Source organism: Mycteria americana, chromosome 3 (assembly GCF_035582795.1).
Source record: "Mycteria americana isolate JAX WOST 10 ecotype Jacksonville Zoo and Gardens chromosome 3, USCA_MyAme_1.0, whole genome shotgun sequence".
NCBI classification, from domain to species: Eukaryota; Metazoa; Chordata; class Aves; order Ciconiiformes; family Ciconiidae; genus Mycteria; species Mycteria americana.
The window spans coordinates 30,392,154-30,411,315 of NC_134367.1; the positions used below are offsets into that span (position 1 = coordinate 30,392,154).

At 38.5% G+C, this 19,162-nt stretch overlaps 1 protein-coding gene across 1 annotated transcript in view; it reads right to left on the minus strand.

Annotated features, from left to right (window-relative positions):
- EYS (eyes shut homolog) overlaps nucleotides 1-19,162 on the minus strand; it is a 951,425-nt gene that overhangs the window by 50,768 nt on the left and 881,495 nt on the right. Inside the window, exon 42 of the mRNA XM_075497152.1 lies at nucleotides 13,800-13,972. Coding sequence (XP_075353267.1) covers nucleotides 13,800-13,972 — 173 coding nt within the window. The remainder of the gene's footprint in view (nucleotides 1-13,799; nucleotides 13,973-19,162) is intronic.

Sequence of the window (19,162 nt, forward strand, 5' to 3'; positions counted from 1 at the left end):
AAAACAAAAATAAACCCAAAATTATTATTATTATTATTATCATTATTATTATTATTATCATTATTATTATTATTGTTATTTTGTAATGAAAAGGAAAACAAAAAGAGAGAGAGGAACAAAACCCAGGGAAAAAAAAAAACAAGTGATGCAACCGCTCACCACCCACCAATCGATGCCCAGCCAGTCCCCGAGTAGCGGTCACTGCCCCTCAGCCAACTCCCCCCAGTTTATATACTGAGCATGAAGTCATATGGTATGGAATAGCCCTTTGGCCAGTTTGGATCAACTATCCTGGCTGTGCCCCTTCCCAGCTTCTTGTGCACCTGGCAGAGCATGGGAAGGTGAAAAGTCCTGGACTAGTGTAAGCATTACTTAGCAACAACTAAAACATCAGTGTGTTATCAACATTTTTCTCATCCTACATCCAAAACACAGCACTATACCAGCTACTAGGAAGGAAATTAACTCTATCCCAGCTGAAACCAGGACAATAACTTTACCTAAAATGAGGGGCATGTGGCTAGTCTTTTAAGAATGCAGAAGTGGGAGCTGCTGGCCTTTAGTAAATCAAATATGTTATCCAAAATTCAGTTTGGTAAGTTTGCTGTCATAGGAAGTTGCTATCATTTGACTCCAGAGACTAGTATCACCATGTCTATATGGCCTGTGATATGACATATGGCCTGGGCTCCCCACAGTACTGAAAAGGTTGGCCATTCTGTCTTAAATTGTGGTTTCGCCTATTGTTTCCTCCTGCTTTTAGGATAAGTCTAAGAAAACAGGCTTGAGAGAAAAATTACCACGTCAAATTGACGATGAAGTTTTATAGCAATAAATTAACAGAAAATGGTACAGAAAGTTAAGCAGTTTTATTAAAAATGTTAATACCAGTAAATATAGACAGCAGTACTCAGCATCTGCAGACCGGTCATGTATGCTATATTTGGTCAACTGTCAGATGTCAAAATCTGTCAAGCAGGCTTAAAATGCTTCTTAGAGACACTTCAGTGACAGTCCAAGTTCGAAACACCTTAGACAGAAGTGACATGTTTTGAAGAATATTGTGCAAAGTTCTGAAGAAGGTATATCAGACAATGTCAACGTGACATTTTACTTAAGAGTTCCTGAAGGCAGGATAGCTATTTCTGAGAGCATGCTGATGAGTGGCCTACATCCATGATCTTTAACATGGATGCACCCTGAACGAGTATCTATATGAAGGCAAGAAGATGGGAACTCTATCTTCAACCCAAAACATGATACACATTCTGGTTTGGACCTTTACCTACACTGCAATTTTACCTACAGTTTACCAGAACCGGGTACGAGAATTGTACTTTACTTTCAAGATCTCCATATGCGGAAAGCTTACATATAATCATACCTTCTGCACTCTCACAAAAAAACTGGTATGTAATAATTTTTTTCTATATTGTAACACAAAAACATTTTATTTCACATTGGTGTTTAATAACTGTTAAGACTTTTGTCATGTCACGGTATTGCTTACCTATTTTTTGCTATAATTATTTACTATAGGAAAGACACATATCTAGGCCCTAAGCCTCCCACCTGTTAGAAGCAATCTGCACATGTACACAATGGGTGGCAGTCATCTGACCAAATGAGGGCATCTGTGGTATACATGTCTACATAACAGCTGACCACCTATGGTTGCACTTTATGTCAGTGGAAAAATTAAGCACATTTAGGATGCAGTGTCTTTCATATAAAACACCTACCTTATACAGGTCAGGTGAACAATATTCTAAAATGCTTATTTCACCCCACCAAATACAAAAGTAGCGTTGCGTTGTAAGTCAGAGTAAAGTATTAAAGACTTCTAAAGTTATGTGGGATGAAGCCTACCTTCTCTGCATCCTGCAACTACTTCCCATTCTGCATGTTCTTTGTCTCTGGTCTTCATTGCCATAAAAGCTAAACAATTTAGAAATTCTGAACTCATTCTCTGTGAAATCAAGGAAACACTTTTTTCTGATTTTAAAGAATGGGAACCATAGGGCACTCAGAAACTAAATTATTTGCACAAAGTTGCGCACAAAGTCTGGAGTGTATTGAAGAATTGAGTATACATCTCTGAACTCCAGGTTAGAGCACAGTCATTAAACATTCTTTGCAAACTGACCTTTTAGTTTCTTACCCCTGGGTGTCTCAGCACAGCCCCTTTCAAAACATCGGACAAGAAGCAATTTTCATAAATAATCTCCATCTTTGACTACTTGAGCATCTCCTCTCAGCTCTTTATGGTCTTTTCATCCAGTTTTAACTGCACATTTTGCTGGGGCCATGAAGTACATTCAATAACATATCCAGCATTGTAGGGGCTTAAGACATCCCTGCCATGATATAAGTTCCAGATGTGGTAACAGACACCACCAGCCAACAGCTTTTAGGATAAACAGTTTATCTCAGAATAACAGCACAGTAACAAATAGAAAGTAGTACAGTTACCTAAGTCAAAACAACAGCAAATCCAGTATATCACTAATAGTGGGCTAAACTTAATACCTGGGCACACAAAGATTTACGTAGCAGTGGTTATCAGGAGGCCAGCAGGAAGCAGAGCATGTCTTCCTCTCCAGATGAGTAACTCACACCCACTGACAGGTTTAGGAAATTTCAAATTCCCTAATCGGACTGTCCTTTTTTTATTGTTGACTTGCAGAAGCACTACTGCACTTGTTAACCAGCCATCATACTCCACCCCTGCTCCGCTCCGTGCTGGTCCTCTCCTGTGTGTGCATGGTGCTTGGATGCTATCTGAAATAGTGCGTGACCACCATATGGAGCTATACTTATATAAGGCATGTGGTCACCAAATGGAGAAATAGTGTATAAGGCAATAGGAGTCCCACAGGCATGTTTTATGAAAACCATTATATATTATTTCAGTTTACTTCTTCACAGTTTTCTCCACAGTGTTGAAGCAGTTTCTCACACCTAGTAAAAGTCAGATGCACTGACAAGTACCCTATCCTTAGCAGGTAGGTACATGCAGTAAGTGTTTGTAAATAGTCCTCCCTATGCTAGTCTCTGTAGAGTAAAATGTATTTAGAAATGTTAATTAATCCTGAGTCAAAAGCTTATATTTCTGGCTAATTCAATATATCTAGCTTGACAGCTATTCCATATTTTATCTGTTTCTGGACTGCTGCTTATAGATTTTATACCACATTTTTAATCATGTTTCTTCTCTACACTAAGTATTATTTATCAAGAGATCTCTATCCAATCACATCAAAAAGTTAAAGGTTATCAGTAAATGTGCATCAGTGTAAAACATTCAGTCTTTGAGATATCTTTTGTGCAATGACCTTCATTAGTTTGATTTTAATACAGACTAGTTTGCCATACTCTTAAATATTTTTAACTTAAAAATAAAAAAAAATTAATAACTCTGTATGAAAAATATAGTGATTGGTAAAATTGTGTCAAGCAAGATAACTCCACCTTTTCCTTTTATTCTCTTTCTTTTAATTATAAAGCTATGGAGCCAAGACTGTGCAGAAAATTGTATAATCTTATAGCCCTCTTTTCCTTGAAACACAGTCCTTCAAAACATTATTTATAAAATGTTTGGGGCTGATTGAAATAGCAGAGGGCACAGCTAACCACATTGGGTCATTTCCCTTTTCCTGCCTAGACACCATCCAAGCTGATTGCCACTCTTGCTCTTGCAGTGTACAGCCTGAAGTGGTAAGGAGCAGAGGTGTGTCCCAATGGCTCTGATTATGAGCCATGCAAAAACACACTCCAAATTAACACTGTGCCTAAAACACACACCACTCTGACAGAGTACTGAAGCCTTTTATCAACTTTTTGTCCTTGATCTTGTCCTATGTCTCTCTGTCAGTCCTGTGTCATTCATCATTGTCCTCTTCTGCATTCCCAGTACTGAACAAGTAATAAGGTATGATATGTCCCATTGCCTCACAAACAAATAATGACAAATTATCCCATTATATAAATATATTAATATGGTTGGCTACCTACTTCCCTAACACTGCACATCATATCAGAGGTGAGCATAAAAGTGAGAGGTAAAAAAAAATCAACCATAGTTTGAAAAAAATCTTAACAAAGAGGAGAGAATAAAGTGACAAAGAAGAAAGAGAATAATGGTTTCATTATCTTTGAATTTTCTGTTATGAGTTAAAATTAATGTTCCTTTCAGCATTCACTGCCAATACATCTGGAACCACAACTTTACAATACATTGCAAAAAACAAGACAGATGAAAGAGATAGAAAGAGATGAAGACTTCAGGCTACAGAATTACAATCAGATAATCCACTTTTTAATGTTATCATTCACTAACTGGGTACAGTTATCGGCTCAGTGTCTGGCTCCAGGATCAGCACCCATATACACTGTGGGATAAGTATTATTCAGTTCTCCTAAATACCAGCTCACATATTTGCAAAGACACTATTGAAAAAGGAATGGAAATTACTACCAAGCATTGTACCTTCCAGCCTTCCAAGCTGTACAAAAGTCTTAAAAAAAATGCCCTTTGTCATCACAAAATTCTGCAGCCACTGTTTCTCTTACTGGTTTGCAGTAGAGCTCTTAATAAACCAAAACTTGCTCTTGAGCACAGAAATATTGATGAACAGAGTGCAAAATGTTTTCTTAGCTGAGTTGAGAAAAAATTACTTTAAAAGCAGCCGGGCTATTCTTCCTCTTACTTACCATGTTTCTAATGACACAGCAAGAAGATTGGCTGTTTGAACTACAACACATGCTCCTAATGGAAGTAGCTTGCTTAACAAAGCTATATGAAGCAAATTATAAATGCATTTCTATAAATTCCTGTATATTTACAATCACCAATTTTAAATACTGATTTGCATGCAGACCTCTGCAGAAGGTTCTAGTAGGAACCTCTCTCTGTGCATTGCAGAACATTAGAAGGTATTAGATGAGGGACTGCAGGCCAACAGGTGAAGGAGCTTGCTGCTGCAGTTGCCCTGTCCTTTGTGCCTGGAAAGATGCAGAGAGATGGAGAGGACAGGGAGCTACCCAGGGACCAGCCATGGAAATGAGGTGGAAGGCCTGCTGTATGGACATGTAATATATGTAGCATAATTTGGGAAGGAGAGGCAAGATGATGGAGCTAAGCTGGCATTTAGAACACAATAGAATAGAATAGACTATTTCAGTTGGAAGGGACCTACAACAATCACCTAGTCCAACTGCCTGACCGCTTCAGGGCTGACCAAAAGTTAAGCATGTTGTTAAGGGCATTGTCCAAATGCCTCTTAAACACTGACAGGCTTGGGGCATCGACCACCTCTCTAGGAAGCCTGTTCCAGTGTTTGACCAGCCTCTCGGTAAAGAAATGCTTCCTGATGTCCAGTCTAAACCTCCGCTAGCGCAGCTTTGAACCATTCCCATGTGTCCTGTCACTGGATACCAGGGAGAAGAGATCCGCACCTCCCTCTCCACTTCCCCTCCTCAGGAAGCTGTAGGGAGCAATGAGGTCGACCCTCAGCCTCCTTCTCTCCAAAATAGACAAGCCCAAAGTCCTTAGCTGCTCCTCATACAACCTTCCTTCCAGCCCTTCCACCAGCTTTGTTGCCCTCCTCTGGACTCATTCAAGGACCTTCATATCCTTCTTAAATTGTGGGGCCCAGAACTGCACACAGTACTCAAGGTGAGGCCGCACCAGCGCTGAATACAGCAGGATAATCACCTCTTTTGACCGGCTGGTTATGCTGTGTTTGATGCACCCCAGGGTGCGGTTTGCCCTCTTGGCTGCCAGGGCACACTGCTGACTCATACTGAGCCTGCTGTTGACCAGCAGCCCCAGATCCCTTTCTGCAGGGCTGCTCTCCAGCCACTCTTCTCCCAGTTTATACTTGTGCCTGGCATTACTCTGTCCTAGGTGCAGAATCTGGCATTTCAACTTGTTAAATTTCATCCCATTAATCATAGCCCAATGCTCCAATCTACCTGGATCCCTCTGCAAGGCCTCCTGCCCCTCAAGAGAGTCAACAGCACCTCCCACTTTGGTATCATCAGCAAACTTGCTAATGGTGCATTCAACTCCTTCATCCAGATCGTTGATAAATATGTTCAACGAGACTGGCCCTAGAATTGAACCCTGAGGAACACTGCTGGTGACCAGTCGCCAGCCAGATGTAGCCCCATTCACTACAACCCTTTGAGCTCTGCCCTTTAGCCAGTTCTTCACCCAGCACACCGTGAACCCGCTCATCCCACAGTTGGGCAACTGGTCCAGAAGGGTGCTGTGAGGGACCGTATCAAAAGCCTTACTAAAATCCAGAAAAACTACATCCACCGCCTTCCCTTCATGCACTAGGTGGGTGACCTTATCATGGAAGGATATCAAGTTAGTTAAACAGGACTTTCCCTTTGTGCACCCATGTTGACTGTGCCTGATGATTGCATTAGTATTTACATGCCTTTCAGTAGTACCCAGTATAATCTTCTCCATAATATTTCCAGGAACTGAGGTTAGACTAACAGGTCTGTAGTTCCCTGTAGTCCCCCATGCCCTTTTTGTGGATTGGAATAACACTGGTGAGCCTCCAGTCAACAGGGAACTCCCCAGACTCCCAAGACCTTTGGTAGATGATAGAGAGGGGTCCTGGCATAACATCCACTAGCTCCTTCAGAACTCTAGGATGCATCCCATCAGGCCCCATGGACTTGTGAACATTCAGCTGATACAGCTGGTCCCTTACAATTTCAGGGTCCAGAAATGGAAAGTCACTCTTCGCACACTCATGGTCCTCTGACTCAGGGAACTGGGCAGCCCAAGGTGTATCAGTATTATTAAAGACTGAGGCAAAACCCACATTGAATGCCTCTGCTTTTTCTTCCTATTAGTCAGATGACTAATTGGTCCAATGTTTTCTTTATACCCCCTCTTGCTATTAACATACTTAAAAAAGCACTTCTTGTTATCTGAAACAACACTGGCCAGTTTCAACTCTCATTGAGCTTTGGCCTTTTGTGTCTTCTCCCTGCATAAACGAACCACAGCTCTATACTCTTCCTGTGAAGCCTGACCTTGCTTCCAGAGATCATAGTTTCTTTTTCCTCTTGAGCTTCACGAGGAGTTCCCTGTTCAGCCAAGCCACTCTTCTGCCTCACTTGCTTGACTTACGACACAGTGAAATTGCCTGCTTCTGTGTATTTAGTTTACATGTTTTGCTAGTTCTACATTAAAGCTGTTTTCTGTAATAGGCAACCCGCATTCCTCACCAGAAACTCTGGGAAGTGCAAGGAGGAAAAGATAAGGGGTGCTGGAGCTGCAGGGCAGTGCAGTGCCAGCTGAGAGTTCAAGTTGGTAGTAGAAGACTCCTGACATCTGGAAGACTATTGTATGAGGATTTAGTGATCCACATAATGGGCAATTCAGGTGTATGCCTTCCCCTCCCCACCCCCAGTAAATACTTAAGTATTCCTTTTATTTGTTTTGTGGTATCAGTAGTCATGGAGCCCATGTGCCCTAATAGCGTAGCTTATTTCTGTAATCATATGGACTAGTAACTTGTACTTCTGATTGGAAGCTGAGATTTGAAATAATAAAAGTGATTTCACTGCTCAAGGATGAAAATATGAACCTGAAAAACTGGTAATACAGCAGTGACATTAATAGTGTGTGAGTGTGCCTGTGTGTTTTGTACAATTTTTATGACATTCCTCACACTGGAGGGCAGGGGGAAATTAAGACTCAGCTAAAAGCACATGACCCAGAAAATAAATTCTCTTGAACAGGAAGAAGAGCAACCCTGATCAGCATTCCCCAAAGTCTCTTACCACTGACCAGAAACCTTGCAATGCATTTTTTTTTTATTTGAGGAAATTCCCTTTGGGCATCTGCTGTCACTGAACTGCACAATTTAGTCTGCAGACCCAAACAACTCTGAAGGTGACATTGTATGCCAAACATAGCTGCACAGAAGTAATTTGCTTGCAGGCTGATTTTCACTCTACAGATCTTGGAGCAAGTGACTATTCCCACTTCAGCACTTTGAAATGAATTTTATACATGGGGAGAATACATCCTACAGAAAACCTGCTGGAATCCTTTGGACTGTGAAGCATTACCATAAATGTTGCTCAGAAATGTTTCAAGGAACATACTTACCGATTGCTGTGAATGCATGCTGTGGATGGCCCTTTTCGGTGTGTGTTTATTAAATACAATGTCTCAGTTAGGACTCCATTTTATGTTGTCACATATGTTCATATGTGAAACACATAGTGAAACTAAAACACTGAAGTTTGGTTTAAAACACTGCAGTTGACACAATTACTCACCTTAGCAATGCACATTCCTTTGAAATCCTTCTCCTTTTAAATTTACCTTTGTGCTTACAAAGTGCTTGCTCTTGATTCCTGGCTTAACAAAATGCTTCATACTATGACCAACAGCTTTCCAAAAGGGCCCAGTTTCTTGTGTAACATATAATTAATGACAACATCAAGAGTTTAGAAGTCCAGGTGTTCATTTCCATTCCTGGTGAATGAACTTTCCATTCTGCTTCACTCACATTTAGGAGGCCATCACAACTCCGCAGTACAATCATACCCTGATATTTCCTCTTTCAAATTTCTGCATCTTATATATCAAAATTCCTTACACTCAGATATTTCAAACATGCTGGCCTTATATTTTACAGACCATATCAGTTTTCTGTACCAACCAGGGAATGCCCCCAGTCTGTACTTAGAGGAAAGTGTTAAAAAAAAATAGAAAAAAGAAATAAAGGGTGATTACAGAGATGGTAGCAATTGAACAACTCTTTTTTTTTTTTTTTTTTCCAGGTACAAGAACAGTGTCCTAAACTCTGCTTATTTTGGTGAGATACAACATTAGTATTTTTAATAGTTTAGGCTCATTGAAACTATTTGACTTTTATTTCATGTTAATAACAGTGATTTGGCCACATTTATATTCAAATCATTATAATTAGAATTCTCCTTCATTTTAAAAGAGTTGAAGTATGGTGATATGGACATCTCTCTAACTGTCTGAGCTCAAGCTTTCTCTTTGGATCGAGCAAGCATCACAGATTTTCATTTAAGTCTTAGATCCTATGAAATGGCAAAGGTCCCTGGATGACAGGCAGTTCTACTGCTAACCTAATTCGCTCTTGCTTCCATAATAAGTTGTTGATATGTCTTCCTGACCAACTTTTAAAAGTAGAAAAATCTAATAGGAAGTATTTTAAAAAGCATTTTACAGAAAAAAAAGTTCATAGCACTGTTGGAGAATGTGTATTCTCCACCATTTGGTCTGAAATGGTGCTATTTGTAAACACTTTCATTCACCAGTGTGATTCTAAATACCAGAGGAGAATTACAATCTGCAAGAAACACAATGCAAGCAACTTTTTACTACATTAAATATGAAAGGAAATTTATCAGACTAGGGCTTGAATGTTGGCTGCTTTCACACAAAACTACTGAAAAGCCAGAGCTCAATAACTGGGCTCAGTTTAAATTATATAGATCCCTTTATGTACAGCTTAAAAAACCCAAGTCACTTGGGAGATTGAGTCAAGCTGCCCATGTAGAAATAGTCTCTGTTGCAAATTGTTGCATATTGATGATGTGCATTGCTAAATATTTCCTGTTTTCTGTTTTAGTAAGTGACTAATTTCTTGTTGCAGGCAACTCCACCCCCCTGAGTTGAAAGTCATGGGGGCATTTAACTCCTCAAATCAACAGTGTTTGGTTATGTGATAAATGCTCGCCCGCACACCCACAAAGCAGCACAGAGAGACAATGGCAGGTGGGGGAATTCAATTAATAACCTGCCCCAGCTACTCCCAGCCCTGTGCCAGGAGCCATCAGCCCACCACAGGTCCATCTCCACAATCCCAGAGATGCACAGAGCCCAAAGGCAGGTGGGAACTCAAATTAAGGATTCAGAGGAATGGAAACCCTGTCCAGGCATCTCCCAGGGCTGTCCCAGGAGACCCTCAGCCCTAGTGTCCAGGTGTGACACCCACCAGAACAAGTCAATGCTGGAGCACCTTTTGGACAGAGGGATGTAACTGCCATGGGGTATGGACACATTATGGGATGCAGGTGAAGAGCATTTTGGAATAGCACAGGACTTATGGATGTTTAAGGGAGGAACCAAAGGTGGGGAGAAGGAGGGAGTTAGGTGATTTGGGGAGGAACAAGTGTGGAAAAATAGAGGGATACAGGGACAAAAAGGGCCAGTCACATGTAAATAGTTGGCTGGTCAGTATGCTTGTCTGGCTGTGTCCTTCGCCTGATCAGCGCAGCCTGTCCTCTCTTCTAACTTATGTTGTCATCCCCTGTCCCTGTTGGCCCATCATGCCTTAGCTATCTAGCTTCTTGAAGGAGATTTCAATATATAATGGTCAACTTGCAGTCATAATAACATGGTCATCTAGTGATAAAAGCAAGGAAAGATGTGTAGTGAGAGATAATGCATTTTGCTATACATATTTGGAAAAATGGACATGCTTTTAGGAAGCTTTTCTTGATGTCTGAAACAAGGATAACGTAACTAAGATAAACTCAGAGCAATTGTTCCCAGCCTGCTTAGACTGCATATGCTCCATCTGCTTCAGAAACGGAAGAAAAATCCGTGTTAGTCCCAGGAGCTTGTCTGTTTTTCCATAATTATATAGGTTTGTCTAATAGAAGTTACTATCTATCCTTCAATTTTTGCCTTATTTGTCATATCTACTGTAGCCCTATAGTTTTCTTATTTTTAGAATGTTGTGCATTCTCCATAAAATGCTGTGTTTTTACCTTGTCATGCCAAGCGTTTTGGTTTTTAACAGTGACCATAGTCACTTTTAGTAGTGACTTTTAATAGTCCTTTTAATAGTGACAATATAGGACTTTTAATAGTCCTTTTAATAGACAATAGTTTTATTATCACTTTTTCTTACATATTTGTAGAGATTGATGTTCTTTTTAGTGTGACTTCCAACTCTTAACAGATGGCAATCGGAGCTCTGATATGGGCAAGATCTGTAGCAGTGAGGTCATTTGTGCCTCTGTCCACATCTTTATTTATCCTTACTTTGTCTTTTGTAAATAATCTCTATTGGTAGGAGCAGCAATGCTGGCATGAAATCTGCAGCTGTATTTGGTACATTTGCTATATTCATTTTATCAAATAACCACTGTAACATCTTGCACATTTCTTGTTGATGAAGACCAACTATAATTTGATAAGTATTTAGGAGAAACAAACTTTTCTTCAGTGTTTCAGACACCTAGTAGCATGCACTTGGTTACTAATCTTAATAGTAGAGACAATATTATTGTATATCTTAAATGGGACATGATTCGTTAATAATGTATGCATCTAGACTTTAAATTTTATGGACTATTTCTTTCTAACAAATTTATTATCTGGGCCACTCATTTGTCTTCTGTTTCTAATATGATTGACATTGTTCTACCATTGTAATTAGGCAATCTATCATTATCTTCAAATACCTCACCAAATGTATGGCTTTGATGCTGCTAGGGCTATCCCTAAGGCTGCACCCAGCCTTCGCTGCATTGTGGCTCTGTTTCTCCCCTCTTTGTTCTTTTTTACTGTATGTGATAAAAAGGCCTTTGGCAGCTCATTTTAAGTTTCAATACAAAGTCCAGCTTAACAAGACTTCTGTCTGTGCTCAGTTTATTTCTATTCCTTCTAAACTCTTAAGACACAGTTCAATAAAATAATTTTTCATATTTCAGTAATTTTTTATGTTGTGGGCTTATTCACCTTAGATTTATACTCTGTCCTACAAAGCTGGGTGTTCTTCCCCCATTTGCTTGCTTACAGTGATGATCCAGACAGGAGTTTTCCCTTTCCACTCAATAAAACTTCATTCTTTCTGTGCTTTCAAAGCCTTCAGCTCTATAGTCTAATCAAACTAACGAATTTGTGTACTTTCTCTCAATTTAGGCTCTCTCAATTTTTACTTAGACTCTCAATTTAGAGACAGCTATCTACAAAGAGTTGCAGAAGAGCTTCATTGAACGACTACAGGGAAAAAGCATTAGATGCTACTCAGTGTTGACAGATGTAAATTGAGGTAGATTACAGAAACAGTCCTAGCTGTAGATACAGAATGGTGGGCTTTGAACTCGCCATCAGCATTCAAAGAAAAGAGGTGTTAGGAGTTTTAATAAGCAGTTTCATGAAAACATCACTACTGATAAAAGCAAATAGAATGGAAGAAATGGTTAAGAAAAGGACAGAGAGTATAACAGAAAAATGTCAAACACCACTGTATAAAAGCAGTGGCATTATCACACCTTGCATATTGCAGTCAGCTCTGGACCCTCATTTTAAAGAGGATGCAGTGGAACTGAGAATGAACAAAGAAAGGCAGCCTGGGTGACTAAAGATACAGCATGGCTCGTGTCCCAGAAATGAACGAATCAACTTGGACTATTCAGAAATAATTTTGTGAGGGTTATAATGAGGATATATATAAAATCAGGAGAGGCATGGAGAAGGTGAACAGGGAAACATTCATAAAACAGGGAACAACTCTGAAACATCCGTTCTAACACAGAAGCTTGAGGCATTAATGTCATTAGCAATTGGCGCAGTTAAGCAAACAAATGGAAGTACTTCTGTGCAAGCTATATACTTAAGCTCTGGAGCGCTTTGCCACAGGATGTTGTACATTAAGTTTACATGGACTCAAAGACCAATTAGAGAAGTGCACGGAAGAAAAGAAATCTGTCAAGGGCTAACCCAGATACCAACCCCAGCACATGAAGCCCCAATGTCTTGTGCTACTGCAAGTTAAGAAAGATTGCCAAAGAAGTATCATACATGTTTCATACACCTGCCTACATATTTGCTGCTGGCTATCAATTATCAGGGTTAGATGAAAACTTGGATAAAACAGAAACGTTCATCTACTGAAAATTTTGGAAATAAAAATTTTAAATAAGAAGTAAAGATGTATAGGATATGAAGACAAAGACAATGTATGCTTTGATCCGACCTGAACATTGCTTAATATTTATTTTAAAAAGCACTTCATATGCACTGCTGAATCAGCTCAGAACCAGTGATTATTTTCCATACCCAGATTTTTCAATAATTACTTCTTGCTACATTGAGCGTTAAGGGAAAAGAATACCTTGGATGTTCACACACAGGAATTTCTGACCTAGAACAATCATTATAATCAATGCTTGAGGAATAAAAGCCCTTCATTAGATAATATTAGTCAAAATGACCTATTTACTTAGCTTTATTAATTTCCCTTCATCCTGTCTCCTGTTTCATAGCAAAGCACTTCTGATTTGTTCCTCTTTTGGACCTGAGAAATGAATCAAATTTTAGCACCTGGTGGTATTTTTACAATCCAGAAAGTATTGTTTATACACTCCTTTCATTTACAAAATGTACATAGTAATGCTTCCCTAAGTAGAGGAAAAATCAAACTACAGGAGAAATTAATTTCTCCAAAGGAGCTCTCAGTCAAATCTCTCTCAGCTTTTCTCCAGGTAAATTAGTAAAACATCAGACACTACCTGGTATTTCCTAGCTTGTCTACTCTCAGCTTCTTTGATCCGTCTCCCTTTCTCTGGCTGACATTTTTATGAAACAACATGCAGGGAGGGTGCTCAGCTCAGACATTGTTTGCTTGTGACTGGACTTTGGGCTGCGTTTGTAGGGGGGGAGGTGGTCACTTTCAGTGTTTTGCCTTCAAGGCATTTGACTTGTTTCTTACCACAGCTTCTATGAATGACAGAAACTATGACCAATGCATGAAGAATATGGTTCTTACCATCACTGCAGAGGATGCCAGATCTTCCATATGGACAAAGGCAAACAGCATCTCTCCTGGACTTTGGAAAACACGTAGCACCGTTTCCACATGGATTTTCATCACAAGTCGCGAACTGGCAGAGTTTTCCAGAGTAGAGTTTAGGGCATTCACAAAACCAATTTTCTGCATCACTGAAAAATTTAAATTAAAAACAAAAAAAAAGTATAAGTACCAAAACACACTTAAAAAACCAGGATGGGTTTTACACTCACAGAAAATCAGTGACATTTGACTTATGGTTGTAATACATTTCTTTGGTTTTACTCTCTTTGGTTTTTTTTGCTTGTGTACCTGGCATTAGAGATGCCAGAATGCTTTATGGGTGACTTGAGTTGACAGGTTCTTTTGGATTTAATTTTATATTTTAATTTATCTTTCCTTTCATGGTAAGATATGTGACTTTTCTAATGTCTCACTAGTTATTTTTGCTGCTGCTTTCATAACATAGTTGAAATAACTGCTACAGAAAAACAGCTCTCCAATTATGTCTGAAAAAAGTAAAGAAAAACAAAAAATGTAAAGTTACTAGTTTACTTTGCAAATGGAAACATCAATTGTACATTCACGTATTACACATAGCTTGTGACAACACAGTAGGATGTAAAGAAAAACTGAAATATGAATACTTACAGTAGTGATTATATTGAAATTGAACCAGAATAAACAGGTAATATCTCTGCTTTCATTTATCTTATGTTCTCAGTCATAGAAAGAATATTAGAATAGGCAAGGGAAAAAATACATTGTAATCAGTCTTGAGGGGTGATAAAAACAAACATTTAGAAATGTGCATATTCTGTTTGTATGAATTATCTTTTTTTTAGTATACAAAGATAGCACAATGACAGATATGGTAGGAAAAGCAAAATCAGATAGGAAAAGCAGGAGTGTAAGACATTCCCATCTATCACTTATTATAAATATAATTTCATTAAAGGTCTTATTTGATTTTTCCCCTTGTTTTATGACTGAAATTAGATGACAGCTAGATAGGTCAGTTCATGTGTTTACTACACATCCTCAGTATTGAACAGAAACATGTCGGTCTTATACTTGATAAGGTCACATGTGCCCGTGGGTATGAATGCAGAAGACATGACGGGAGCTGTATCAAACCACAGTCATTATATTTTTCCAGATAATAGCATAATCATTAGGATGCTCAGTGATAAAATGTCAAATACGTGTGATTTCTAAAAATCTGTTCACTGCTTATAATATCCATGCAATCAGGTTAGAGAAAATAATCTGGAGCTGAGAGAACTCCTGTATTTTTTAAAAGAGGGAAATAAGTAAGTCTTGTGACAATCTGTGCGTAGCAGTTGATTAGTGTTTCTAAACTGACCACCCGCAGTTCTGGGGAGCGAGGATCTCAGCTGGAGAGTCTACCAGAATGAATCTCATGAATAATGCCTCCAGACACCTTTGCAAAAGAAAATTGCTATCAGCTGCAATAATAAATTTCTCTGTGTAGCCTATTCTATTTATAGATCTGCTGCAGACACCAGGAGAGGAATGTAAATGAGATACTGGATTGCTTTCGTTTGTGCAGCATCGAAAAGCCTGCTTTCAATGGTTTTAATATCAGCATTACATAGTTCAGCTAATTAAAAAAGCAACAATAAACTGAATTATTCCTGGAAATCTCCAATTAAAACTACTTAACAAATGTGTTTCTGTTTGTTTATAGAAGAGAAGACAGATCATCGCTGCCCACTGCCAAAATACAGAGACTTTAGTCTTCACCTTTTGTATGGTGAAAAACCCAGTTTTCATACATTCTTCTGTCGAGCTGTATATGTCAACATTGGCCATTTCTTTTTATAGTCTTACTTTTGCTGTTGTGGAGAAGATTAAAAACAACAGGTCTCATAAACTGCGAGGAGTTTATTGTTATCAAAATGAGCAATGTTCTAACATTTCACTATTGATGCCATAACATTCTAATAACAAAGAAGAGTGATTCCCAATGAGGCAAAGAAAACAGTCTTTAAAAAGTTCTACAAAATAATACAAAGCTTGAAAATACAACATCTAACCACACAGAAAAAATATCACAGCCAATTCACGAGAATTAGTATACTGAAATATGAAGTCCCAAATGACTTATTCTCTCTCAAAGCAGTCTGTCACCGTACTTGGTTAAGAAGAGGACAAGGTGTCCCATATTCTGCTGAATTAATCTCGGCTACAAGAAACACATAAATGCTTGAATGACCAGGGACTTCTCTCCTCCCAAGTGGATTTCACAATTTCATGATATCCTGCTATCCTTTACTAATGCAAGGAGCAAATGAAAGGGGAAATCAAATCAGAATGGTAATATCTTTTGCCTATACTGTATACCTGTGAATGGCTCCAAGAAAAAGTCATTGGATAATTACATACATGAGCTGAAGAAAGTGAATAATGGGTGAAACAAACAAAGAAAATATCAGAATTTTGAGACTGCAAAATTAGAAACAAATTTAGAGTGTTTTGCTGAAATGTGTTATTTGTCTATATTAGTGTTTGAGTTCCCATCCAGAGCACAGTTTTGAAGCAAACCTCCTTGTTGTCCCCAGTTGACATGCCTTGGTTCACATTGTGGAGTGGTCTCAAGAGTACATGAAATCAATTTCTTTCAGATGAACCCACACCAGAAGATTGTCTCACACCTCAGGTACTCCAGCTGCTAATGGGCATTCAGTCCATGGGGCCAGACCAGGTCTAGTGTGAGTTAAAGCTCCCTGAAACATGAATAATGGGGATGTTGGGTCCTCAGCACTAATCAATTTGCCCTGTAAATCTACTATTGAACTACATTATCTGCTAATACATATGCAGATTTATAAGCCATCAAAAGAAAATCAGGCAGCCATGGTGCCTGATATCAAAAAAGCCTACATATCAAAAAAGGCTTCAGATTTTAAACTGGAGTACTGACGAACTCCAGAAGTAGATAGAGAAAAAAACCTAACCATCCAGAATCATATGAAGGAAGAATGACACAAACAGTGAGAGAAAATGGGAGAAGAGACAGAAATAGTGTAGAAAAGCAGTGGAAGAGACAAGAACAATACTCCTAGAGCACCATCACCTCACATCACCAGCCTTATGATATATGAAGAAAAAAGTGTAGGGAAGATGAACTGTTCTCTGACATTCTTAGAATCCTCCTCTGAAATGGTAAGGGACACACTTTTCATTACCATTTCCCATGTTAAAGTATTCCTTTGATCTTTGGTCTAGACATTAAATTGGAAGGAAAATCATCAAGAAGCATTTGCATGGTATGACATGATATTGGTAATTCAATAATATAAATTCTTCTCCTTGAATCAGTACTACATCAGTGACCTGATTTAATGAAATCAAAGTTTTGTATAAGATTGACACCTTTGGGATGCCAACAGAGGTTTTGATAACTTATGTTTTTTTAAATATTGCCCAACACAGAGAAGATTGGATTGTAACACAATAATAATAGTCACAGCTATATTTAACCACAGTTTTTTACTTTTAAACTAATTCTCTTTTTAACAGAAAAGATTATAATACCTCTGTACAAAGTGTCATAGACATAATTTGTACTCTAGTGATACAGTGCTGTGATTCTCCAAAGCAGAGTATAATTTTCTATATGCCTGTGCTTTTTCCATCTCTAAAGTGGGAGTGCTATGCTCTGTGATTCCCACTGAAAGCACTGTACATACCATTTGCCTAGTTGTATGTGAGAGGGCTTCCCTGAAAGGAAGCACATTCAACACCCTTTAATCATCACAGTGCTAAGCTGAGAATGTCAAAAACTACATGTCGCAGTGGGTTCAATATTTAGCAACACAAGTTCTTTTAGTGCTCTCACTATATTATCTGGGACAAAGCTATGGAAGTTGGAGGGAACAGTTTCCCAAGCTTCTTCAGTTAATAAATAGTAGATGTAATTCAGTTTATTTAAAAGTTGTTTCTACTATTTATTTCTAGTGCCATTTTGTTTTAAATTACTAGAAACTGAAAGGAGCATCATACTTTATCAGTTTAAACTTTAAGTTAAATTACACTTCACGCAAAGATTGTTAAATCTCTTTCTAGAAAATACCAGGATAACGTAAAAGTGATTAGGATCTTCCTTTGAAAGCTTTGTGTAATAGCCAAATCCACAGAAACTCATTGCAGCCAGAAGGATAACCTTATCTCATCAATAATCTTAAAAATATCAAAGGACAATATATAAAGGAAGCATTTCTTCCTCGTGCACAGCAGGCTTTTTTCTAGTATCTAATATATCTGCCAATCTTTCCTTGTATTATACAGCTCCCAAAAATCAATTCAGCTTTCCTGCTGCTTTAGCACTTTCACCCAGGTTTCCTCAATTACGGTGTCTTCTCTAGACCTGAGTGCTTTTGTCAGCTTTACTGTTTTGAATCCTTTTTTCCACTATCAGGAATTATTATTCTGCAAGCTCTGGTGATTCACTTTAAATTTCCTTTCCTTTCACTGAAGGCACTTTCTAAACTGCGTCTCTTTATATAAACAACCACTGACAGGCTCTCTTTAAACCAAGTCTAAATCACTTATGAACTAAATTGTTTTTGAAAACTCCTAGGGAAAATATTTCCAGATTGGTTGGGTGCACTCATGGAAAAAAGCTTTTGCTTTAAATTTTCTTTGAGGCAGGCTTATACTCGGAGTTATACTGGTTCTAGCATGGACTAAATAGGAGCTCACATTTCCAAGTTCTTTGATCCAGGTTAAAAGTATTGGAGTTGGAAGGTTCTGATTCCACTTCAAAAAGGAGAACAGGAGTGACAAAAAGGTTCTAGCACCTCACTTGCCTGCTGCCAACACGCAAGAAAGAGACCATTGCATACAAAATGGTTCAGCTCAAACAGAAAATTAAGTTACAGGACCCAACTAAGAAATTTAGTTAAATAGATGCTTAATCCATCCCACTCAGACAACAATGAGCATCTACTCAATCTTATCATCAAGCATATGTATATGAGCTTCCTTGAACAAGAATCCACTCCTGAAACAATACCTAAACCTTAGAAAGTTTACTAGAGTTGTGTTTGAGTTAGTTATGACTTGGGAAGACAGAATTTGGTTTATGGAAATGATGAAGGAGGAAGAGCTTTCGCTTATTGGCTTATTCGCTTATATATTATCGCTATAGAATATCTATTTCAGACCTTCAAAGATGTCATTATTTTCAGGAATTTAGGATTGTTAAAATGTATTTTAAAACGTACTCATTCAAATATCTAACACAGTACTATCTAACTTTTCAGGATCATAAAGCCTCTTCTGGAGTCTTTTATAAACCCCCTTAAACCTCCATT